At 48.3% G+C, this 27,419-nt stretch overlaps 1 protein-coding gene across 1 annotated transcript in view; it reads right to left on the bottom strand.

Annotated features, from left to right (window-relative positions):
- Positions 1-27,419, bottom strand: part of Lk6 (MAPK interacting serine/threonine Lk6 kinase) — a 117,824-nt gene that overhangs the window by 75,103 nt on the left and 15,302 nt on the right. Inside the window, exon 2 of the mRNA XM_050167900.3 lies at positions 15,046-15,259. Coding sequence (XP_050023857.1) covers positions 15,046-15,259 — 214 coding nt within the window. The remainder of the gene's footprint in view (positions 1-15,045; positions 15,260-27,419) is intronic.

Genomic DNA, 27,419 nt, shown 5'->3' with positions numbered 1-27,419 from the left:
CGTTCACAGAGCGGCCTCCCGCATCCAGCGACTTCCGAATTCTGGCAAGCGGCGCCAAAACCCCGGCCTGAGTTCCTCGTGCACCAGACGGGAAGAAAGCATGACAACGCGCACAGAGAGAGACGAAGGAGACGCCAAGGCAGCTAGACGTCAAGCGAAGGCGGAGGAAGAGACGGGGAAAAGAAAAATGTATATATATACAAACACAGGAAGTACAAATACAGGAAGAAGGAAGGTGAGGGGCGACAGCCTTTGGCGTCCTTCGTGGGCGGGGGAGGAGGCGCCAACGGCATGCCGCTGGCACGCCAACGACGCAGATGACGACGGCGTTCCTTCCAACTATGGGCGAGGGACACCCTATACTCCGATGCACGTATGGCCGTAGAGGTCGCCGTCAATGGTTCCCTATACCTTTTTACTAACGGTTCGCGAATTGCGGCTTTTTCAATCGATCTATCGCGTATCTCACCTCCCATATAGCAGAGAGGCGAAGGCTGTGTGTCGCAACGTCCGATCGGAGAAGAAAAAAAAGGAAAAGAACCACAACTGAAAACTGACCGTCTCTGGTCTTACTCTGATCGCTCCCCGCACGACAACAAATGAATAGCAGCTGTACTGAAGGATTAGTAGAGCGCAATGGGCAAGCGCTTGCCCTCCCTTTCCTGGAACAGGGAGCCGGCACTCGTCGCCGATTGGCTGACACACGAACGCCGTATAACCTCGGCTCCACTGCGCAGAATTAGTGAGGTGCAGCATACCACTGGCTTACTAATAAACATGAAATAGTTTCCACACGCGATGATAACCCTTCCGGCGGCTTTATTATGCTACCTTAGCTGGCTTCTGGCTTTTATTGGCCCATTGGTTCGAGTCGGTATGGAGGTATAGTGTTTACTTTCTTTCGAACCAGCCCGCCAATCGTATCTTGCGTAGGGTGCGGAATATTCAGAAAAGCCAAAGACGTCTTCGATGTGTTAGTACCGTGCATTTAGTTAACGAATGTGCAACGGATTCCCGCAAGGTAAACGTCGATTCATGCGAGAGAAAACTCAGGTTGACGCTATGACTATTTCCTTTCGAGTAGCCATTCGAATCGAAAGCCCAGTCATGGGGCAGCTATTCCATCGAATGGTGGGAAAATTAAGGTACTCTCGCGCTTCTAGTCGCGAATAAAGCTACTAAAACAGCTACAATACTACGACAGATAGGCAAGCTATCTACGAATATAAGCAAGAAAGCCTGTACTTCGCTGGTGCCAAAAAAACACAATATATGATTATGGGTCTGGAAGTGTTTAACGCGCGCCTAAATCTTAAGTACACGATCGCTTTTCCATTTCGTCCACCTATTTACACAAATATTTAGCAATGCTCAAATATTCGACATTTCGAGCACCAACACAGTTTCATTAGAGAAATCGCTATTCGTTTTCTTCGAATGCTCAATGGCGACGCAATATTGCACTTTTAAGAGTTTTGTATACTACACGTGTCATGGGTCCACGCGTTTGCCGGATGCATCAAATGCCCGTTTACTACAGCTGCCCATACAGATAGCGAGCGTTGATTCCTGTATTGAAGATCGCACTTTCCGAATATAAGGAGTTCGACTCGGACAATGTCACGCCGCCTGGCTGATGTCTGTGAGCAACGGTGAGGCGCTGAGGCCTTCGTAATCGTGCAAGAAACTGCTTCACAGCTTCTTTACCACGAGCAGGGGAAGACATTCAGTTGCCAAAAAGCGGCCATGCCACCGTCCTACACTCCGCATATTCTGCGCCTTTCCAACGGCTACAGAAAAAAAAAAATTACTTATTTTTTTGCTAGCTATTCGAAGAGCTCCGCCAGTTATTGGTCCAAATTTAGACGTCCCGTTTTTGGACATTTCGCTCTATACTGGTGCCATTACACAGGGCACCGCGTTCATTGGGCGTTGTGCGGACGGAGCCGTCTGCGCAACGGCCGGCGAACGCAGCGCCCTCTGCACACCTCCTCGGCGCACTTCTCGAAGCGGCGGCGGGCGCTATTTTCGGGGCCACTTCGTTTTCGAAGAGTCGCGCCACCCGCCTGCGTCGTCTCTGCTGTCACTACTCTCTCTCTCTCTCTCTCTCTCTGCCCTCACTTCGGATATCTGTCAGCCGTCTCTTTTCTGCTTCTGTTGCTGCTTCAACCACGCCCATAGACACACGTGGTCCAGAAGGAAGCTACTTTTCCACGACGCGAGCGAAAGCGAAAAATAGCGTAGTACATATTAAACCCTCGTGATAGCGCAGAAATTGAAAGGTGAAACGATTTCGTTATAAAGAGTACTTCGCCAAAGGCGGACGAGGCTGTTAACGAGTCATTGTAATGCGGAATGTTCGTTACAACAGTGCAAGAGCTCGTAAATCGAATACTGAAACGAAGCCACACTCAACAGCAGTGACACGACGGAGGGGGGAGGGGGGGGGGGGAGTATCACTCATGCTCGGTGCTGTTGGTTATCACACATGAAACAGTTAGGCCCAAGGAGCTGCCAACACGTGGTGGAGTGATCTTGGTGCACTCTTCTCCACGGCAGCTTGCTGAGCTCTTCCTACGAAGCGGTGTCCGGGTAAAGGCTACTGCACTACGAATAAAGCAATATTTCGAATAAAGAGATTTCGTTATACCTAGAGATTACTACGCGGGCTACGAACAACAGTAACTGGTGCAGGCACAACGTTGGTCAAATAAAGCTTTCCTGTTATACAACCCTAATGATAACGCGTACGACAAAGGACACATCAAGATTAGCGCTCAGCATTTTTTTAAACATTTTAATAGACGCATTCTAACTAAATGTACCGCCAATTCTACCGTCGATTTCCGTGCTAGTTATAGCTGGTTAATTAGCTGCGGATTTTGTGACGTAGTTTAGACTAACTTACAGGGTGCAGGTTCGAAATGAGCGTAAGCTAATAATTGTTACGACCCTGCGAATTCACGAACTGAATTTTTTGACGCGGAAGGCATGCAAGACAAAGATAAAGATATATTTTTGCTGCAGTCGGGAATGCAACACGCTCGTACATATACCCAAACAAAGTATAACACGAGTTAACTTGGGACAAGGGAAACCTAAAAAAAAAAAAAACACTACGAATGCAGTTAGCTGGCGGCGCGCCGTAGCCAAATGCTTCGACGTTGTCATCTTCAGACTCCGCAAGTAGAAATGAGCTGCGTTCCGAGGATATGCCAGGACATGTCCACATAGCAGATTAGTTTGCAGCGGCTGGGTCATCCGTGACCCAAGTGTTACGCAGGTTGGGCCCAACTCCGCACAGAACGAAAACAAATTGCGCAGACGAAAGCGCTTCGTGTATGGAGCGGGGCGAAATAAACGACCTTTAACCATACGCTTTAAACGCTAATACGGCTAGAAAGAAACAAGGCGGGATAACAGGGTCGCTGCTTCGAGAGGTGGGGCTGCTGCGCAAATACATGCCCAAGAGGAGGAAACTGGCACCGCGATGATGAACCGGAATAGGTCACGCCTAAGGAGCGTGCTTGCTGCTGCTGCTGTTGCCGCTCCGGCGCAGCATCGACAAAAGGGAACGGCACATATATATCCGACAACTGCGACGACGTGGCTTGGCGCTTCGCCAAGGATAACTCGTACGAAGCTATGTATATACGCGAAATGGCTCCGTGCCCCGTTTATACGATAGATTCGCTCGACAATAAACTATAGCAGTGCGCAGCGGGAGCTTTGTAGTGTGTGTATGTTCTTCCCTCGTCTCTGAACACTACTTCAACAAGCTGTCATTCTCCGCTGGCGTAGAAAGAAAAAGTGATCACGAGCAGCAAGAATAGACGTCGCCGTTATGAATAACTGGTTGCGCGCCGGCAAAACACCCGAAGTGTAATGCGAATCGCTTTTTACGTCAACTGCGATCGTACAACCGATCGGGAAGGAAAAGCGTGACATCGGTCAGACCAGACCGCCTGGACGCCGTATAACAACAGGCTTCGCAAGGCGCCGCGCTGAACAACCATCAGATCAAATGGAACTCGACCGAGTCCAATTCAACTCAACTTTTTTGCGCACTATTTAAGTAAAGAATACTGCGGCCTTCGAAGACCGATCAGGCGCGGGGTAACAATACGTTTGCGATTCAGCACACATCCAATATACAAATCACTGAATAAGTGATCAATTTTGAAAAGAGAGAAACAAAAAAGAAACTAGTCCATTGTTGAAACATAAAACATATTTCAAACGAGAACGCAAGCAACCGGTATGCGTATGACTTGCCTTACGAGCTATACGTGGTACCTCGTAGTAGCAGTAGCAGAATTTATAAAAGCGGTAAGAGGTCGGCCTCGATCGAGAGAGCATCCGGACTATGCCATGCTTTATAAACCGGCTGAGCAGCCGTTGGGAAATCAGACTCGGATAACAATAAACTGCGCGCATTGTAGCAGCCACGGCGCTTTTGTAGAATAAATTTTAATCGAATGCCGATAATCTGACAAGCATCGGGAGACAATTCGTGATCGTCTTGGCGTCTTCGATACATATAGGTGCCCCTTATCTCGAAGGAAACTGCTCGGACCCTGTTTATGTCCCCATTAATATAGAGAGAAGCTGTAAAACAACATCGCGCCGTTTTCTCGGGGACGGTGCACCTCATTAGTTCCTTGCGAAAAGCGCTATTGCGTGACCTAATTTTTATTACGCGGTGACGTCACGACGACATTTTCGTGTCATTGACACTTCGATTGTGCATTATGGTGTGATGCTCATTTGGTATTCCCATCTCAATTTAGTGTCAACGTTTCGGCGGTAGTGCCTATTTACGCACTTTGCTGTGAGCTGAGCTATTTCAGCACGAGTAGGCACAACCCATGCTTGTCGCGTGGAGATTCGCTGAGTCTGCATATACGCATGATTTGTATAGGTTTGCGACTTTACGTAACGTTCTTAGTATGTAGTACGAGTTTGTTTTACTCGAAGCGATTGAGGAATCTTTTGAATATTTAAACTTTTCGGTGTATATTGGCTCGATATTGTTCTTTTTTTCCTTGGCTACGGTTTTGAGATAGCGGGCTCCGCGGTAGTCAAACGTTCGATACTCTCGCAGTTAATAAACGAGATCCTCATGTATACATATATACGCTACCAATTTGAACACGGTATCACGCGATACTATTACATCCACGCGTGTCGATCGATGATGAATAACAAGCTACAATCTACACGCACGTAAGCGACACGCGTCCGAAACACGCACTTGTATAAGGGTACGAAATGTCAAAACATTTTCCCCCTATATATACGCTTCCTGTTCTTCGACATAAACAGCTTCTACGCCTGACTTCCAAGAATCGGTTAGTCATCAAGAAATGTAAACAACGCGACACAGTCCCCAACTGTTCCCATCAAAAGCTTCCGTCCCATCAATCTTAGCACCACACGAAGAACAGCAGCAGCTTCCGATAAGCAGAGGTCAACGCAGCTGAACTGTGGGAGACCACGGTTCGCCTAACGATGCAAATTTCCACGCGTGCAATAGCGAATTCGAGTTTTCAACGCTATGGGGTCAAGAAGTCGCCCGAGAGAGTCATACTGCAGAACAGAACTTGGAATAAAAGTGCGTAAAATAGTAAAGTTTGAGGCCGAATTCAATGTGAATCGAAAAGCGAATCGAATACATTTGTAATGGGTTTCCGAATAATGAGAGCAGCCGTTTTTCACCATTAATATAGAACGATGTTCGCACATACTACTATAATTCACAACGTTAGCAAGCTTCCGTCATTACAGTCCACACTATGAGGTGTTTATTGAAAGCACAAATGGAGCATAAGGAACGAATAGGCAGTTTGTTCGTGCACAATGTGTACTCTTCGATGGGTGCGAATGAGTGGTTTAGCAGGAAATATAGTGGAGCACGCCTTACATGTACAACTTCCCGCGTTTTATGTGCATACACCATGGCCGCCGGGATGCAATTTATGACGCTATTGCGACAGTTCCATGTTTGATCACGCAGAGAAAGCTATTCGACTAATAATAAGTGTTTAAGATCAGCGACTATTCGACTCGATAACCGAATCGAATTGAACAATACCCAATTCGTTTGTCGAAGAATATTCGCACACCCCCTAAGATGCTCCATCTCGCAAGTCGTTTGCAGCGCTGCCGAAGGTATGAGGCGTACACAGGTAATACATCCTTGCGCAACGGAATGTAGTTCCGGGCGTAACTTTCCGATTATTGGCGGGATTTGAAAGTTATCTTTTGCTCGGTACATGATACGTTGCAGCGATACGTGACATGTTAAGATCGTTGCGCATGCTCGTCGTATATATATACCGCTAAGCTTACTGCGGCAGTGACAAGGCGACGCGGGGCGGATGAACACGTCTCTAGGGGGAGGGGGGGGGGGGCGTTCGGCCTTTCTATTGGCTAAGGAGTCCCGCAGCTCCCACAGTGCTGCAAACGACTCTAGTAGTGAACTCACGACAGGCGCTGCAACTCGAAAGGGCGTAGGAGCGCGCAAGAACGGGAGGTCGTGTTTTGGGGGCCATGGGGGCGAGTGCGCGCGTGAGACGACGAATTTAGCAGCGCTGTAAGCTCACTCCGCAGTTTCTCCCGTGCAAGGTCACAGACGTGTGTGGAAAATAGGAAGGCCCATGCCTGCGTGGGGTTCCGAAATAGCCGGCCAATCCGCACGGTTCTCCCCCCTGCATTAAAACATACAACGACAAGTTGAAAAGATGCCTTGAAACAAGCCGAGCAGCGTGAGACGGTGGAGTGAACGACAGCCGTAAAGCAGCAAAATGATTGATCGACGAGATGCGTTCGTCTCAAACGTATACACCAGGAGGACGCAGTGTATATTGGCGAACTCATTCGACTATGTGCGGTTCCTCCGTGTTTAAAAGCACACTACGCAGAAACCTCACATCGCATTGAATTGATAAAGCATCCCTTAAGAACTCAAACTCAAATGAGGAAACACAATTGGCTGGCGCTCTCATACTAATGTTGTGCTATAGACAGCGCTGCATTTGACCCTATTCTCAGGTTACCCTCGACTAGAGTTTCAGCTGCGTCACTATGGTTAGGTTGTCGCCTATGGCCGCTGTTAGCTTCTGCCGCATTGCTGATGCCACTTTCCAACACTGTCCGGATGGATGGATGCTGTGAGCGTCCATTTTGGAACGGGGCGGTGGGTTGCGCCACGAAGCTCTTGCTATTATACTGCCTAATGTCCTACCTCGGTTAAAGAATAAATAAAAAAAAAACAATATGAACTCACACAACCAAATTTTCTGACCACCTATTGCGAACTTTGCTTTTGTACGTCTCCGGTTTCGGCCGTTTCCCTACTTTTCTTCCACCAATCTTCCGATCGCCTCTTACTAATCCCTATTACGGACATGCTTACTTTTCCCCTGCTCTCGCTGAACCCAAGGGCTTCAAGGAGGCCAGTAGTGCCTAAATCGGCCGCTGCGAAGATGTCTTCACATTCTAATAAAACATGCTCCATCGTTTCCCTAGCTTTACCGCAGCAAACACATGCTTCTTCCTTCTTATATCTCGCTTTATAGGTGCGTGTTCTAAGGCATCCTGATCTCGCTTCGAAAAGTAATGGGCTTCCCTTTGAGTTATAAATTTTTTTCTTTCCTGATTTCGTTTATTACTCCTAAGTAGTTACTCATGGCAGGTTTATTTTCCATTGCCGCTACCCATGAGATTATTTCAGCCTCCCTGACTTTCCGCTTGACGTTCTTTTTTGCTGTGTTGCCCACCCTATAATTGCTGGTAAGCTTCCTAGTTTTTTTCCTCCACTGTGAATCAATGCTTTTCCTATACAGATACCTAAACACTCACCTTACCCATTTACTTTCTTCCATATTGCTCAGTCGTTCATAATTTTGTTCCGAGCTTCCATCACTTCAAAACTAGTCCAGCCCATGTCACCCTGCACAGCTTCATTTCTTCCCGTGAGCGCCCAATGCGAGGCGACCCACTGACGTTTGGTTCCCATCGAGTCCTAATTGTACCCCTGATTTCAAGCAAACAACCGCATTTCCAGAAGTAGGTCCTGGAACCATTACACCTTTCCACATACCCCGGAGCACCTCGTACCTATTGTATATCCGTAGCGCTCTGTGCTTCATTATGGCTGCATTTCTCTTCCCCTTTACTGTTAGTGTTTTTTCTTGTGTTTCGATATATCTATTGCCTTAGTTTATCCATATACCAATGTATTTATATTCTCTTACCCGAGATACTTCCTGACCCTGTATTGTCACTGTCTGTTCCCTGTTTTCATTTAATACCATAAGACCTGATTTTCTAACACTAAATTTCAAACCTAAATTCTTGCCTTCCTGTTAGCCAGACGTTGCAAATCACTTTGCTTGTTAGCTAGCAAAACAATGTCGTCCGCATAAAATAAACCTGGAAGCTGCTGCTCTACTACTGTACCCGCCTGTTTGTATGAGAGATTAAACCCGATATTACTTCCTTCGAGCGCCCTCTCCATCCTCGCCATGTACATCATAAACAGCAGCGGGGATAAAGGGCACCCCTGCCTCAGTCCCTCGTTGATATCAACTTTCTCCTCGCTCCTCATCCCTTCCCATTCAACGCAAACGGTATTTTCTAGCCAAAGCTCTCTCAAAAAAGGATGGCGCGCGCAATCCAACACAGATGGCGCGCGCCACCTATGAGCCGACAGTGGCGGGGCGAGTTTCGAGCCACTCCCCTCCCTCCCCCTCCCCCCTTCCACATTTCCTCTCTCTTCCGACCGTCACGCGGTCAAAGACCTCTTCGCTCTCGCGGCGTCGCGTCGTGAGCGGACCCAACGATGCCGGCCCGACGCAACGAGCGCACGAAACCGACGCCAGCAGCGCCAGCGACGAGGATAGCGAAGGGGGAGGGGGGGGGGGCACTAGGAAACGGAACGCAGCCACACAAGAGGCGGCGCACAAGCTGCGAACGAAACCCCCGCAACGAAAAAGAAGCGAAACGGACGAACACAAAGCGAAAGATCGCCGCGCTCACGAACGAAGCACGCCAACGTTCGCACCCGGTGAAGACGGCTGCGCAACCTGCATCAGCGAGAGCCGAGTGAAAGAGAAAGCGAAAAGTAGCGCGCACAGGCGCTTACGCAATCGACATCATTGCTGCTGCTGCTGTCGTACGCGAAGGCTAAGAGGGGCACATCAGAGATCTCGGAGATGAAAAGGGCACGCGCGCAATGCTGCAGTAGTCGCAACAGCGTTGGCAAACTGGGGTATATAGGTGGAGTGACGACATTTTGTCGAATCGGCGTGAATGTTACGCTGCGTCTTTGATACCTTACAGAGAACTTTGGCCCATGTGCGCGTGTTTCCCCTTCCTACATACTTGTTCTGCTGGCAACAAAATTTTTCGCGAATGCGGTTTTGGGGTTTTCCGTTGTCCTCCAGGCGCTGCCAGTCGAGCGCTCCGCGGCTTTGGAAGAGGTGACTTCCATGTGTGTATGTCTCTTTAAACGGCAATAAAGGTGATCAGAAGCGACAAACGGGCGAGTTGATATGAAATCATGGCTAATTCAGAGCGCGAACTACTAGGACAAACGCAAAGGCGCGAGAAGAGACAAGACATAGCGCCGTGTCTTGTCTCTACTCGTGCCTTTGCTTTGGTCTTAGTAGTTCGCGCTCTGAATCAGCCATAATAAAGGAGTCTTTAACGAGGACAACTGAGGAGAGGCCACACACACGGTAACTCGGTTCGCATAGCGACGCGCATGCGCGCGTGTGTTGTGGCTTCGCCGGCCTCTGCTGTCCTCGATACTTTAGTTCATTCCTTCCAACACGGTAGTCAGGCGTTCAACGAGAAAGCCAAGGGTGGAGGAGGAGGAGGCAAGTCTTCGGCTGTGGAGAACACCGCGAAAGAAGTAAAAGAGCCCAGGCTAAGAAAATATACCGCACCCGAACGATGACGGTGCAGAAAACGCGGGGTGCGCGCTCGACCCAAAAGATTCCCGGGAGCAGGAGGTGCGGTACATGGGTGCGAGAAGCATATAAAATTTCACGCAAAGCAGCAAAGAACACAAGGGCGGCAAGACGAGAGAACGCCAAAGGCAAGAAAATCAAGAAAGGGGGGGGATAGAGGGGCCAGGGAACCGCCCACGGGGAAAAAAAGTGTGTCGCGACAGGTTTGTGTGGCGGGGGGCGGCTGCGGTGGCTGGGGAGACGCACGGCTTCAGGGAGAGAGAAAGGAGCGAGGGAGAGGAGGCAAAATGGCAGCACGCTGGTCGACGGCCCGCCGGAAGGGAGGGGGTCACGAGGGCGGCGGTTTCTTTAATTTTTTTTTAATTACCGCAACGGTCGGGCGACCGCGAATAAAACCGTCAGGACCAGGCGTCCTCCCGCCTCGAGGACATGCGTCGGAAGAAAAAAGAACCCGCCGCAGACACCTATATTGTTTATTTTTATTAAATGTATTCTTCCTCGCTGCCATTGCACCCTACAGACAACGCAATGGCGAACATAAACCACAATGCGGGGAGTGCGGTAGCCGTGATTGTTTCCACGAGGATTCATAGCTGTGCGAAAACGTCGATATGACGCTAACAGAATGCGGCTATGGAGATCTTACTCCGAGAACTGGGACCGAGTCAACGGCCGTTCGCCATAGCATTCGCGGTCGCATATGAAGCCGCCGCACACAGCAGCGCGCTCTGCGGCGAGTTTGCTTGTGCCCAGTTATTTAGACGCTGCCGAAGCTGGAAGAACGCTGATCACCCTTCCATGATAACGCTCCGCCGTTCATTTTTTTAGCAGATGTGAGCCGCTGGAAGCTCGACGAAGTCGTGCAGTAGAGGGAGCCAGTACTGCAGACGGCCGTCCAATGCTAGTGCGGGTAGTAAATTGTTGCCCTGAACTAGGAGTCGCGCTACAACGAGTCTTCGATCCGTAATGTCATCGCTAACTGCTGCACGCCAAGCTGAGACTCATAGAAGCCAGGCTCGATTCTCTGTGAGCGTGTACGTGTGTGCCGTGTCTTAAAACTGCAGCGACTAGACGTGGCACGCACGCAGCAAGCTGCATTGTATCCAAACTGTCAGAGTCGTTTCCTGCAGCAAACACTGTCGTTTCAACTTTACTAAAAAAATTTTTTTGTCACATTTTGGCAACATGTCACGTGATGTCGCGCGTCTCTCGAGTCTGAGCCGCCTCATTCGCCGGCTCCCGGCACAGATATGAACTTGCAGCAGAACGCTGACACAACACCTGCCACACAACATCACAGATCAAACAACAGCACAGAGATATTGTCCGCAGAGGTTAAGCGACAGTGAATTACTTCCTTCTACTGCACACAATCGCGAAATGGAAGTACACTTCTTCCGTTCTTTACCCTTCATGAACCTTCCGCCACCTTGCGGAATTTCGCATGTGATATATCCAATGCCCCTGTTCGAGTTGTCGATTAGTTCAGCCTTGCTCTGCGATCTGCAGGCTAGCTCAGGTGTGTAGAGCGACCGAGAGTAAAGTGTAGTGGTCCAAGCATGGGCTCGATCCCCGGACAAGGACGAATTTTAAGTATGGAATGCTTTTAGCTCCCGTTGAGCCAAAAATCAGAGGCATTATCCGGGCACTCAAACGAGAACATCCGGGCAAGTTGCGACAACAAAACGAGGTCATTTTGGCAACCAGTCAAAACTTCAAGAACAAGCGGTCTCTACCCCCCCCCCCCTTTTTGTACAGGACCGCATTACATACGCTAGTTCTTGCTCAAACCATAGATAAAAGAATGTTGCTTCCGAGTTCTTCCTAATGTTTGTTCACAATATCACTCAAGCTGTAATTTCTAGTACGCTGAGGTTTCATTTGTCGTTTCCAATAGCGATGTTCAAAGGGCAGACACAGGGCACCATACACTTTATTGTAAACTTCTGGCGCTGAGCAGCATGCAGCGGTCCGCGAGTTCCGCGGCGTGGGTTTTGTGTCGCTTCGAGAGATGGCGCCTCTTTCAGGCGCTTGTAGCTGGCGCGGTGGTGTTGCGCTGCTAAGGACGAGGTCGCGGGATCAAATCCCGGCCGCGGCGGTCGCATTTCGATGGAAGCAAAATGCAAAAACCCCCGTGTCCCAGCATTAAGGGCACGGTAAAGAACCCCAAGAGGTCTCAATTTCTGGAGTCCCCCACTATGGCGTGCCTCATAATCAAATCGTGGGTTTGGCACGCAAAACCACAGAATTCATTCTTCTAGCTGGGCAGTGCACTCTGTCTCCCTGGCGTCTTTCGCTGCCCGTGGTGCGGCTTTCAGCCGGTTTTCTTGTATCCGGGCTGCGTCCATATGGACGGCGTGGTGCGGTGTGGCGTACCGTTGCGAACACGCACTGCACTCATTTTAAGATTGTGGCTATAGCATCGTCTCCAGCTAATCTGCTTAGACGGCTGCCATTTCATCTTTACAGCTACTCACGATTCACGAGAGCCAGCAATTTTTCTTTCAACTACAAAGCATTCTTTCCGAGAAACCCGTACTGTACCAGGCGGACGGCAGTTTTTTTTTTTTCAATTCTCGCTTTATGGATGAACACCCCCTCCCCCCCCCCTCCCCCCGATAAGGAATGACGCGGCATCTGACACCTGACTCGGAACGAACCGAAGGTACGCGAAAAGGAAGAGAAAAACACAGTGAAGAAGGAGAAGAGAATGCTCAGGCCGTTTCGGCACCTGGCGGCTCGGGAATCCCGCCGCCCTTGGCACTTCGATGCCGCAGGGCCGTCGAGGGCTGCTGCCTCGCGGCGCAGCGTGGCAGCACAGTCCACGCTCGCCCGAGCCGACTCTCACTGCGAAGGCAAGCCCGTGCGCCCGAAAGAGCAATGTACTACAAGGAGTGCACGGGTCGAAGAGAGAGAAAAACAAGAAACGAGTACGACACAAAAACAACTGCGCGATGCAAGCAGACCGTATACATCCAAGCTTTTTTGTCGGGAGTATAGCGGCCGTACATAACCTCTCGTTCCCAGGAAAACAAATCTCACCGACCGTGCAGGCGCCCACAGCAGCCTAATTAAACAACAGTAATGAGAGACATCTGATCAGTTGACACCGACAACACGTATCCTTTAAAGATCACCTACTTACATTACTTTGCCTGAAAAAGTTGATTATTCATGAGAAAGAAATAAAGTGATGGGGAGAATTTTTTTTATTCACTTCGAACCCAATCCGTGCGGTGCCGATGACGTCAAAGCCTTACATTGTATATTCGCGTATTGCGACTCTAAGTAAAGGTCTCGAAAGTTGTCATGTTGAGCATTAAAAGTGCTTTCAGATACAATATAAATTTTCTACACCGAAAAAACTGTTTCTAGGCAGTATCGTGCGCTGTCAAAGGCGGACGTCTTGGGGGAGCCGGTGTGTGAATGTCAGTAACGCTTGCAGCTGTCCTCGATCCGCTGGCATTAAGAGCGACCTAATGGCGAATTCACATGTATAACTATCTCTTAAAGACATTTCTATCAGGTGAGTTCAGATGTTTGACCCACACGGTTTGACGTTTGCGTGACCACACTTAAAGAGCAGATTTCCAAGCTATGCGCAGCAGTACCTCAAAGGAAGCATTCTTACCTCGTAATGCAGGACTTGAATGAGATTTTCTGTACCAGACGCCAAAGAATTGGTACCGCGTGTATTGCTATAAGGTACCTGCTGCACTTTAATATTGTTGTTGTTCGAGAACGACGTGCATATCTAACGAACAAGAACATACGAGACAGAGAAATTCGGTATAACGAATTCGTAACACGCCGTTGGAGATTGTAACCGAACTCATTATTCAGCGAAGTATAGTGTTATGTCGTACAGTGCATTCTTCCTTTCGGATAATTTGTATTTGCCCACTTCGATTGCTGCACAGCGTCGTAGGTGATGGGTGGCTTTGTATACCCACTCACTCTTGGCGTAGGCACGATGCTCAGCTTCGCAGTAAACAAACAACAAAAACAAAGACGATATGCGTTTAGCCTTTTTTTTTTTAGGACTTAAAGTGCCAATAATCGCATGGAAAACGCCAAACACAAGACAGCAGCTGACACATTAGTGATTATAAGAAAATAACTCCCCGCACGCAGAAACAGACCCACTTGAAGCACATGCGACAGGTACACGGTGCAAGCTCTCGTCCCAGATTCTCAGCATCATCTACAATACCTGGCAGCTTAATCTGACGTAAGCAGATCAACTTCAATCAAGAGCGGTTTATTTCTTCACACCGGCGCCTGACTGCGCAAGTTTCACAAAAGGCAGGAACCCAAAAATTCTGATCGTCGTACAACGCGAATCGCATTCACACTTGGGACAGCCGGCAAGGCGCCGAGAAAACGCCCCACAGGTCGAACAAAGGAAACTAAACTCCGCTGACAGAAACAGCCCAGTGCAAAAGGCAACTGGGAGAGGGGGGGGGGGGGGGGGCGCTGTAATGTAGTATACAACATCGAAAATCACAGCTGACTCCTTCCTAACAACACAAGCCACCGGCACAAAGATGCCGCGCTGTTACCACCGGTGCACAGAGCGCGCAGCTTTTTAACGATCGTCTTTGTTGCTAGGAGCCCCACCTCCCCGGGAGCGGGCCGCCAGACGGGAGGGGACGCGCGCCTCTCCTCCTCTCCCAACAAACCAAAACAAACCGGCGCGGCACAGGCAGGGATGCACGCGGCGTCCGCCGACTTCGTTACGCTGTCGTCGTGGCATACACACACACACACACACACGCACACACGCAGGTCGCTTGTGTTTCGGACCTTGTCAGTATGTACAGATGACCTGATCAAGCGCGCACACACAGGCACGCACGCACGCACTACGGGTCCTGCAAGAAGCGGCGCACACGAGACAGGCTCCACCAAAACCAATCGATGCACTACGCCGTCGTCTTCGTCGACTGGCCCAATTTTCGGGGGGCGGGCAGGTGCGACGCGCGTCGTCCATCTCGCGCGCGCGCTCTCTCGAAGCCAGTGCGGGCTAACTAAAAGGAACTGACGGCGTGACATGCGTGACACTCACCGATCGCCAGGAAGTCGGAGCACGGCGTGCCGACGGGGGTGTCGTCAAGGATCAACACGTCGGTCGGCGCCGCAGCGTCTCCGCCGCCGCCGCTGCTGCTGCCGTTGCGGCGTCGGCCCGCGCAGGCGGCGGTCCGGCCACTCTCGTCGCCCAGGGCCTGGCCCGCGGCGTCGCCGGAGGCGTCGACCGCCATGGCACACTCGAGGAAGACCTCCTGTTTCATGGTGCGGCAACAACGGCAGCGGTGGCGTCGTCAACGCGCGAGAGAAGAGCAGACGGCGACTCGGCTTGGCGCTGCTAAGCCTAACCGCGGATGCTGCTGCTGCCTCGTCGTTGTTGACGTTACGGCTGTTAAACCCGAATTGTGACGTTTCGCTCATCAAAGCACCCAGACCCTTCCCTTCCCGATAAAAAGCCAGATCCGGTGGCCAAATTGTGGAATTTTGGAGCGCGGGGCAAAAAGGACAGATTGTGAGAAACGAAGAAGAAGAAGAAGGCAGCTTAAAAACCAAGCCCTCCTGAGGCCGTAAGCGAGCCCCGGCGAGCACAGCTCGAAGCTGTAGCCCCACGAAAAAAACGCAACCCCTCGGAACCTTACACCCCCTTACATTGGCAACGCACTCGTGGACTGCCGGCGGACCCGCTTATATACCCGGGCGGCCGGCCAATCGCGGCGGGCCGCCGCGTCACGTGGCAACGCGCCGACACATTACGCGGCTCGTACCCGTTATCCGAAGCCCCCCTGCTCACGGAACGCGGCGCGTCTGGTAACCGCTTACTACGGACGGCGACGAACAGCCGTGCCTTTTGCGTGCGCGCCGCTCCCGTTTGTTTGTTATTTGCATTCTTTATCGGCGCGCGCGCGGCGCTTTCAAGAGAGCCTCGTGGGGCACGGCCGGCAGCGCACACAAAAAGAGCGTCCGGGAAATGAGACAATGGCCCGGCCACCGAACGAGATTAAGCTAGGCTTGCGCACGGGTTTGGGAAGGCTTCGCTCGCTCTATTTTCATTTTGTTGTTGTTGCAGCCAGTTCTTTATGTTCTCCTTATTTCCCGCGTTTCAAAGACACAGACCGGCAAAAGTCTCGCTGTGAATGGGAAGCAGCGGCGGATGGCACCGGCCAGTGTGGTACGTGCCACCGAAACAATGATGGTTCGCGAAAAAAAGAAGAAAAAAAAAGAGAGAGCCTCGAGCGCTCGAATTTCCGACCGTTGCTTGGCGTACCGAGTGAGACGGCGTTTAAATGACAATGAGACGGTTAGGCAGGGACGTCGGCATGCCCCAAGGCGCGGCATAATTCAATTCTCACGGGGGTAAGCGTCAAAACATCGCGATCAATCAGGCCTTCTTCGACGAGTCAAACGCGCACGAAAGCAACCGAACACACGCCGGCTCCCATCAGGACCAGACAAATTCCTTCACTGAAGATGTCAGGGGAATGTCCTGCCGCGCGTCTGCTGCTGGTTGACGAATTCTTTTTTTGGTGCACAGGCTACACAATTATAATAACGGCGTTGAAGGTTCTAGCTAGCCTCAACTGCAGTTCGCTACAGCTGTGTTACGTGACGCAGGAGCTCAATCGTAAATGTCAACTAACGACTGGGTGACAAAGAGCACGCCCTAGCCATGCAGCTGAAACGATACTCCAGAGAATTAGGGGCTGAAAGATGAAAATGGATGAAGAAATGTGAGAAAGTAAACTTAGATAAGTAAAAAAATAAAATGAAAACTCGGAAGTGCTCATGCTTCCCACGACTGAATTTAATGCGAGGGCATTGTGCGTCTTATTCAAAATATCGACATCCGCAAGACTTCCATTTCATGACTGTGCATGAGTTATGACGTGAGCTGGTGCTGCTGTCTGCGAGTCCGCAACGGCACCTATAGTCAACTGAAACAAGACTTGTTCGCTCTTAAACACCGTACACGTGTACTTAAGCTATATATATATATATATATATATATATATCCAAAACCCGACGCCTATCACTTGATTCTGGATCTCGCAATCGCTTCTGCCGCGTGCAGCCAGCAAAAGCATAGCCTTCGAGATCCGCAATATCGAGAGGGCGCCATCACGGGATCGTGGATTTGGACACCACCTATTGCTGTGTACACCATACCAAGCAGCTGTCGCTATAAAACTCTACTGACAATACCTATCGCGCTATAAGAAAATTCAGCATAATTTCGGGCTTATCCTGTCCCCAAACAATAGTCCTTTACGTTGCTTGCCTTATCTTACGCTGACCTCGCGGTACGTTGGAGCCACGAAAGGCATGACATAGCGTTTTCCTGACAGGAAAATATATCAACGCGACAGCGAGCGCTAAGGGCCCCGTGTCGCAGAAAATCCGGTGTCAGCGTCGGCGGAGTCGTCCGTGAGCGAAAAATGCCATATATATTTAGGTATATGTATATACCACCGCCTTGCGATGTGGCAATATAACCCGTATACGGGTTATGTTGCCACATCGTTCTATCATTAAAGTTACTCGTACCTTGTGTTACATTCCTGACAAAGTTATTTCCGCCCACGAACAAATGTCGTGAAACAAAACACCGTCAGCGGATGCCTTTTATGTTAAATCAACTCAGACTTAAATATTAAATGTTCGAAACAATAACGGAAACCTGAAAATGATGTAATTATTTTGGCGCGGCTGTGCACTGCCTGCGGAATCGGCCCACGCGTGAGGTCGCGTTTCTACCAGAAAGCTTGCCTTCGTGAATAGCGTTCACCCCCAGCGTTTTCGGGTAAACATTACAGTTCCACAAGCTGCTGTTGCCGGCATGCGTGAGAAGCAGGCAGTCAGGGATCTTTGAATGTTATCGCGTTCCACTCAAAAAGACGAAGCTTATAAGCGACTTCCAGTGTTTGAGCGCAGAGTGTTAAAGGACGAAAACGCAAGCTGTCAGACAGATGGCGGTTATAATGTGCAAGATAAGCCGCAATATAATTTTTTTTCTTCGCTTCTTTGTTTAGACTGTACGCGAACAACGGATATTGCTTTATTATAACCGGTACCGTCTACAGACCAGTCTGAAGAACACTGCGCATCATTAATTCTTATCAGCATGACTTTCGTAAAGGTTTCTGGACTGTCGCACAGCTAACCTAAATAATTCATACTATTGCCCAGTTTCTCGATACGTATAGGCCAGGTTGACGTGATATTTTTGAGATTTTAGGAAAGCGTTTGACTTATAGTTTCTCATTCGAAACTAATTCATAAATTACATCGCATTGGTCTGCCTGGTTTTGTATATAGACCTTTTCATCGGGCGAGGAGGATAGGGCGCGCGGAGAGCATTTCCTCCTCTCTGGCTTGGGCGATCCGGCGCGGCGCTGCTTGAAAGTATTGCTGTCGCGTGCTGCGGAACGATTTCGAGATGTTTTAGATGGTGCATTGTGAAATTTATGTCATGTCCCTTCATATAAGGTCGTCGGGGAAGCCGTTCGGTGCATCGGTAACTACAGTAGGCGGAAATATCTCTTGGGGGCGCAAAAATGTGACGCACATAATCAGCCGTGGTGTACGCGCATCATCAGTCGCGATGTGTGTAGGTGTTGTGAACCATTTTGCTTATATCGGCTTTAATTCAACAAAGAAAACCGGAGTCTGAGTATTACCAGCATTAAATGGTAAATCAGCTTAGTCTGATCGCTTGGCGTAGGGAGTAAAACATAAAACATTCTCGTGCACGGCCAACATAAGGCAACCACGAAACATCTAAGCGGCAGGCGCTATCAAATATTTGTGTTGCACTGGAATCGTTCTAGCGCATTTCAAGTCTAGTAGCCTTCAAATTACCATATGTCTACGCTAGCATTCCTGCATGAGGCCGATGGCGCTGCTCAACACGGCGATCACTGCGTTTGGTGAACCAGCACGATACATATGCAAGCTGTGCGCTTCGGCATTGCCTTTTTGGCCCGTATACAGCCATAATATATGAGAGGGATCGCCTAAAAATAATGCGATGCCTATTCTTGAGGACAAAATTTCCATAATACGTGTGAGTGCGTCGTAGAGAACGGAACGAACACAGCCGGAAAAAAAAATCGGTTATCATCCTCTTTCACGAAAAAGCAAGATAAAATGCGCTAACGCCGCAATACGACCTCGCAGCATAGTCACGCCGCACAACGTTTATAAATACATAATCGCTGATGCCGTATGCTTGAACCATGCTGTATATAGAACAAAGATATCTGTAATCCAGGACCTACTACTGCTTAGGATGCTCGCGCAGTTCGTAAACAGTCTCTTTGCTGCACAAGCTTAATTCAGACTGTAAGATATGCTGCTATTACTTGCCAAAACTATTTTATTCAGGGGCGGAAACCGCATCCATCGAACCAAGTAGTCATGCAATGTAACTTGCAGCAAACAGTTTGAACGCTTGTCAAAGTATAACATCACAGCTCCTATCGTAGCAGAACGGTACCCACGCTGTTACGATCGTCGCGTATGTTTTATGGCTCCTAAACCGCAGCTTAGAAATAGAGGATAATACTGCAATAAGGTCACATTAGTGATTGGAACAATCAGAAATACAAAATTGATCACCGAGGCTGATTGTAGGCTCAGATATGCGCGCACACATCGCGCTGCGTGTTCCGTCCACCTCAACGCCAGCAGAAATTTCGGCCATGACGCCTTAAACCACTTCATCACGTCTCACAGAACGTTTCCCACGTAGAAGACGCACGTCATTCTAAAGAGACCGCACGACCGCGAAAACAAACGCCATAACCTACCGCCGAGCCTATACCTGCCAGGCAACAGACCGCTTTCACCCAAGCCAGTGTGGCACTGCTCATAGGCGGCGCCACTGCGTTCACAACATGGCGGCGCCTACGAAAAAACGGTCTATAACTGGACCGATTTTTACTTATCGAACCGCGTTCAGTTTTTTGACAACGATGGACATTGTTATCGGGAGCTACCTGTTACTTCGAGGGCACCTCAAGGTAATGTGCTTGGTCCGCTTTTATTTCTAACATATATTAGCGACATCACAAAACTCATCAATGCCCCTGTACAGATTAGATTGTTTGCTCGCGATTGTGTTGTGTTGAAGGAGAGTAACAGCTGGGAGGATCAAGCGCTTCTTAACATACTCATTAATATTAATGAAACTGAATGCGGATAAATCAGTTTTTCTGATAATAACAAGGAAAAGACAGGGTCTGTTTCCATAGTGTTCCATCGCAACCACTTTCTGAAGTCATTAATTACGAATGCCCAGGCGCCACGATTACTAACTCCCTCAGTTTGAACAAGCACATGGATCGCATCTGCGGGTCACCGTATATACAGCTTCGTTTTCTTTTGCACAAGCCCAAAACAAGTAGATTCAAAGACTAAGTCACTAGCTCACGCATTGGTTAAACGACCATCTGGGACTCCTACACTAAGCGCAACGTCGAGGCAATCAAAACATTTCAACGCAAGGCCGGTAACTTCACATTTTCCAAGCATTGTGTAAGTGACTGTCCAACTATATGAAAGAACATGGTATCCCAATATCACAACTTCGACGACAAATTGAAATACTAAAATTATTTTTTGTTTTTACTGAAACATACGAAATTGTTCCTGTGCCCTAAACCACATCTATAACGTCACTGAGATCATGACTAACAACGTGCCGCCATGTTGAATCATTAACGCCTATCAGCACCAAAAGTAATTCTGTTAAATGTTAACCTTTCTCTCGCCCCATATTTGAGCGGAACAGTTTATCCCTGACAACGCTAAGCAGCACTGACTCTATTGCGCAAATTAAAGTTTAACGTCCTACTATTAAAAAGGCTTTTGTATCGTGGCCACGGTGCTTTTTTATTATTATTGTACAGAGCGCTTCAGAAAAACTCATTTTCCGGGTTTCATGGTATCTTTGTTTATACCTATACGTAACCATTTCATTTGGATTGTTTATATTTATTGTCGGACATTTCTTCTCCTTGACGCTTGGTAGTCGTACACCTGCGTAACCAGCTCCGCTCTTCGTGTCACGTGCCTCTTTCCGTCACGCCCCCTCCACCGCTTTCCCTTTCCCGCTCCGTCGCTCCCACTTTCCTATACGCTCCAGCTGCCCTGGCGAAGACTTAACTTCTCCGCATCACCAAATACCTAGTTTTGATCTGCATAACGCAGTCGCACAAAAAATACTTTCGAGGACACACATCCTGCACAGGTGCTAGGATAGACCCATGCAACCACACCTTTGATTTACTGTCATAGGCATCGGCACATGTTACAAATCCGGGTAACAACACCGACGGCCCAGTTCACCTATCGGATTAAAAGGTGAAGGAAAATAAAGGCATTCAATAATAAAACAAACGGCTCTCATACGAACCACAAATACTCGATCTGTAAACATAGGTATAGGACCTGATTACAATGCCTGCGTTACGCTCTTAAAAGACAGGTCGTTGTAGTTACTATACACCTAGTTGTCACATCATTCACCATACCTTGTCATAACTACAGTTGGTAACTTAGACCTAGATAGTAACATTGCTGACTAAACAAGGTAGTCACTGCTACTAATAGGCCTCGGCTACCAATTCCGAACGCGGTTGGCACCACCGGGTATACGGGTTTCTGGATACATGTTACAAACCCGGGTAACAACGCCGAATGCTCAGTTTATGTGTATAGCGCTACCGGATCAAAAAGGCGAAAGGAAATGCAGGGGCATTCAATAGCAAGTGAAACGGCTCCCACAGCAACCACAAGTACGCGAGCTGTAAAGAATGATGTATAGGGCTTGATTACAATGCCCGTGTTATACGCGAAGGAGTCATAAAGGCGCCTTTTGTAGTGCGCACAAAGGAGGCAGAACTTCCTGCAGTCCCGAGAACGGGTCATGTTGAAAATTCTGTTGCCCACACGAAGGCGCGAGCTGCACGAAGTTTTTCGATGCAGTCAGGTGTTGTGCAACTTCTGGCAAGCACAAATTATGTGATCCGGAAATGAACCGTTTGCACTGTATGACGCTGTACTATATAGATACAGCTTGAATCACAACAGCCGAAATTCGCTCGCCCTCTCCCCCCTCCTCGTCCCTCCCCTTGAGCAAATACGATGCGTTGGCCTACAAACAAGAGAACCAGCAAGGAGATCGGCCCTGTTCGCATTGTCCAACTGTAGCGTAATTTGCAAGGCTACAGTTTCATTGTTATACGCTTACCGTGTTATCACTCTCCTCTGCGATGCCCTCGTACCTTGTGGGTAATAAATAAATAAATAAATAAATAAATAAATAAATAAATAAATAAATAAATAAATAAATAAATAAATAAATAAATAAATAAATAAATAAATAAATAAACGTACCGTGGATTCATGCGTGTATATTTAACACCGTATAGAGCACCAACAGGCCTAAGCGTTACTTATGTGACAAAAATTAAAGAACTAAATATGGTTGATACTTTTTTCAGCAGAACTGGTCATGACAAGAGTTGGGATTTCCGGGACATGTGCCGGTTTCGAGAACTGTTCCTGTGCTAGTGTCAACTATACGTCCATATATGCGTCTACCAAACTGCTTGCACCTGGTTTTCAGAAACTTTGTTGGCCCGAAATGTCTCAAATTAACATTGGCTGTCCCGGACAATTACAGATCGTCCCGGTTGTCTAAGTTTTTTAAATGCTGTTTCCAGTGATTTAAACTTGCGTGTACTCCATTTACCATACAACTTTACGTAATATTTTCACCTTATCAGGGAGCACTATAGTGGTTTTCTCTGCCTACACTGTATATAATAAGCGTAAAAGAAGAAAACACGGAAAATTTATAGTTTTACTACAGGAAACTTATTTCAATGACATAAACCGATAATTTCAATTTAAGAAATTTTTGTTTTTCCGTTTATGGTGAAAGACAATTTTCTTTTTAACAGAAATTTGTCCCGGTACAGCAACATGAGGAATTTGTCAAATACTGTGAGAGAAATGAGATTTGCTCGTACCTTTACTATCCTCAATTAACATTTGTGCGCAATTTCTCCAACCACGCAAGTATAGGGAGATAGATCTCGTATGCGAGGGCCTAGATGTCTTAAGTTTCCGAATATACAGCTGCAATCAGAGCGAGTTCATGACGTTCAGAGCATGACTATACATACTCGCACAGTGGATACTGGGATGTGTCGCGTAGTACCGGATGTCTGGGCGCTAGATGTCTTGTCAGGCGGTCACATATGTTCTACGTATAGCGCGCTTATCTGTACATGTATAATCTGTCACAGCCTCATCTCAGTATTTGACTATCTTGTACTTCTTGAAAGCTGCAGTCGTGCGGGGAGTAAAAGTTACTTTCTTAATAAAGTAAACTTTTCTGTAAAATTCAGTAAATTTTCTGCACAGAAAAACAGGCTAACAGAATACAGAAGAAAACAGAAAACATATGCTACCAAAATTGTCAGTATTTTTTTAAGAAGATGACAGTAATGTGATGTCTACGACGTTCGAATCATTTTTGCCGCAAACTGTCCTTTCGTTCCTCTAGAATTGCAAGGACTGTAAAAGTACCACATTTATTTCATACACATTCGGGTGTCATGCGGTACCTGCCGCAGTGATTCATGACGGGTGTGCGTCCACTTTCAGAAAGCTGCCCTTTAAAAGCGAAAAGTTAACGTTATCGCCACGATATACGTGTGTATACCTTCATTTTCATTCCAGGCACTCACTTTGAGAAACGTGAGATGTTTGCCGCAATTCCCTCTGACTAGTGCCTGCGGGCCGCGCAGTACTTTGTGTCTTGTGTGTATCTGTAGTGCGCAACACGTTCTATAATACCAGTGTACTGTTGTGGTCGGCCGTTCGCCCCGCGACAACCTCCGGTCACGGCTCGCACGATTATGGGGAACGGGCCGACGGCCTCGTCAAAATGGTTCTCAACGCGGATGATTTATGACCAGCGCGGGAGTACCTCGTTCAGGAGAGGTTTGGGCAATTAGCATGATACGGCCATCTCTTGTCAGCCGCACAAATTGGCATGTGCAAGCCGGAGACGCGGTCAGTGCGATGATACGGCCATCGCCTGTCAGAATACGATCGGAGTAGGCGTACGTTCCCCTCCTTTCCCCGTTTGTGCCTAGTGATGTGCGTGCGTTTCCGACCAAGTTCCCTTTCTAGGGAAAGGGCAACCGACCTCTGGATTGGCGGGACCTGATGTCATCGGTCCCCTGACACCGGATTGGGGGAAGTGACTGAACAATGATCACGCAAGGCATAAAAGGAGCAACGGACGGCGGGAGTGATCGACGACTACACACTTCATCATCAACATTTCTGTATTACCTTGCATTTGCTTGTACATATGTAAATGTAAACATGTTTGTAAAACGTCCTGAATATCGGACCCAGCCTCACGTTCACTCACTCCTCCACGAGGAAGGAGGATCCCACGCCTTCGAACCCCCAGTCGCAACAGTGCGAAGCCATTCAAGAGCTACCGATGGGGCTGGCTATCAAGTCTCGCAAATGTGGCATACGTTGAGTCCATGCAAGGAACAAAATTAGCACTTGTTTGGGTCCCTTTCACACACCTTAGCTCTTTCCCTATGAGCATTACATGCAGTTGTCATGTGCAGACACACCTATGCGTCTCCTAGAACCTATGGATTTATACCGGACCACAGCTTTTGTTCACCAGGCAAATTTTTAAAGCACATCTTAAAGGAACAGACACAGATTGAGATAGCAGTGCCGCACGAGATGTTCTTAACAATGTTTTTTTTTATGTAGAATAAAGCAACATGTGTTTTGGTGGTCAGAGCCTGATAAACATTCTGAATAATAATAATAATAAGAATAGCAATAATAACTAAACGTATTTCGGTGCCTCAGGCACTGTCCCGGAACCTGTCCAGATTACATGGCGTTGTATGTGCGAATTTCGTCCAGATTTCAGTAACGTTCTTCTCCAGGTTTTCCCAACTCTATAGCCGTAACACCGAAGTGAAAGTGTATTTTAAGAAGCAGTGCCAGCTTCGGTGTACTCACAAATACAAGTCCATAGATGCGCGCAGCTTTCCTTTTTTTTTTTAAATTAGTTTCGCTAGATGGACGAAGCAAAGACAGCGATAGCAAGCACGTTAGGTCTGGTACAGCTGCGCAGCGTAAACATCACCCCGGAGGGTATACCAGGCGTCACAGGTAGCAACGGTGAGTGCGTATGTGGCCAAACTGCGTAGTTAAGGAGCTCCAGCGGCTCCCATACAAAAGAAGGTTCAACGCGATTGTAAGAAGGCTAACTTTCAAGCCATTGACAATGAATTATCATCGTTTGTTGACACTTTTTTATTGGTTTTGATAAGTGTTCGGTGTAATCTAACTGCAATATATTTGTAGACCAGGGACGTCTATTAACTGAAAAGTGCATGCATAGTAAAGTACATGCATAGTGCATCACTTGTAATCCGCAAACACTTTGTTAACATATATCATGCGCCTATATAACAGAAAAAGAAGCACAAAAAAACGCCTCTATCATTTAGCTAAATAATCTGCCAAGTAAAACACGTAGGGAATCCCATAATGCTGTCAGTCAAAAGAAGAATATTAAAGAGAGCGAACTTGACCTGGACGAAAAACTGCACACACACACACACACACACACACACACACACACACACACACACACACACACACACACACACACACACACACACACACACACACACACACACACACACACACACGCACGCACGCACGCACGCACGCACGCACGCACGCACGCACGCACGCACGCACGCACGCACGCACGCACGCGCTCACACGTATATGTACATATATAAAACCCGAAATAAAACCAGGACAAGAAAGAAGACACTGGACGAGCACTGACTGCCAACAAAATGCGTTTATTCTGCGTATACAAATACAAATGCCCAAGAATAAATCAATATTGTACCGCGGCAAATACGATATGCTTGGGCAACTTCGGTCGTTTGTTGCAACGAACACATTTACCGTATTGGTTGGAACGCGCATGTGAGGCCGGCATGCAGTCGCCGATCGCTGTCGCGCAACAGTTTGTCTTTTTTGTTTTGTTTTTTTAAATATTGAGCATGCGCCAAGCGCGGCCTGTGGTGGAAGACGCTAAACGCGCTAAACGTGACGTTATCACATGCTTGCGCCGGCTGGGCTGGCTTCAATTTTGTTACGTAATGCTCCCTATGCTCGTTTTCCTTCCTCCTTCATAGTTGTCGGCTACAGGTGTGCTCTGCATGGCGCTGCATCTGTGACGTCATCTCCGCTGGCGGCTGCAGCTCCTCCGAGATGGGTGTGCGCGGACTTCACGTTTCAATTATCAGCCGTTATCAGCGCAATACTCTTGCAGAAACGGTCGCGTTATCTTCGCACCACACTTGTCTGTCTGCAACTCGCGAGAATAGCGAGGAGTTCCTTTAAACAGCCGGTTGACTACATCGCTATCTCGACTATATCATTTACTTATGACTCAACGTAGTCCGTGTTTACCCGTAAATTAACATAGGCTCGAGCCGTCAAATGGCTGTCAAAATATCTGACATCACGACGAGCTGGCACGGGAACTCCGTGGAGGCGTGGCCATGGTATCCCAATTTGGCGTCTTTTCTGGCTTAGTCTTCACTCACGTTCAGAGTGGGCAGTTTTGCGCTATTACAGAGCCGTAATTTACCAATAACACTTACTGTATGTTGCTTTCCAGTGTTCATTTAGTCACTAACGTAATCTCAATGACTGTACACACGTGCACGAGCGCTTTCATACACATACATACAGCCTTTATCGGAACGCGGCTACCGCAGCCGCGCGGATCGAACCCGCGACTTCGTCCGCGCAGCTGAGTCACTTCATGCACAGTCACTGGGCAGCGGCGGCAGTTGCGACCGATGAGGCGATATCGGTAGTAATTTCTATAAGAGTGGCAGTGCGTGTTTTAGCTATATGTTGTATTTTTCTGCCTACGTTTTTTTTTTCTTTTAAGGCGATTTGCCGAAGGTATACAGAAACAGTATGCACAACAAGATTGTTCCTTACCCACAGAGTGTACATAGTCTTCTGGCCCAGTCGGCGCGTCAGTCGGCGCGTCAGAAGTTCACGGCATGTGCTGGTTCAGCGCAAACGTTGAAATTCCAAACTATGTGCCAGCACCAGGCAAAACTGTACCAACACAATGTAGGTCTGGACAGGCTGGAAGTCCCAATACAAGGCCGCATGATTAGACTGTGGAAATAGTTCTTGTTCTCAGATCCGGCGCCCCGTGAACGGTTGACATTAAATCTGAGCTTGGCCTCTTCCATGACCATGTAGTGCCTGACATGCAGTCCAAGAGTTCGGGGGCACAACCACTGCGGG

This window comes from Dermacentor andersoni, chromosome 11 (assembly GCF_023375885.2).
Source record: "Dermacentor andersoni chromosome 11, qqDerAnde1_hic_scaffold, whole genome shotgun sequence".
Lineage (NCBI taxonomy): Eukaryota > Metazoa > Arthropoda > Arachnida > Ixodida > Ixodidae > Dermacentor > Dermacentor andersoni.
The sequence above is the reverse complement of the archived record's forward strand: the minus strand, read 5'-3'. Positions and strand labels throughout refer to the sequence as shown.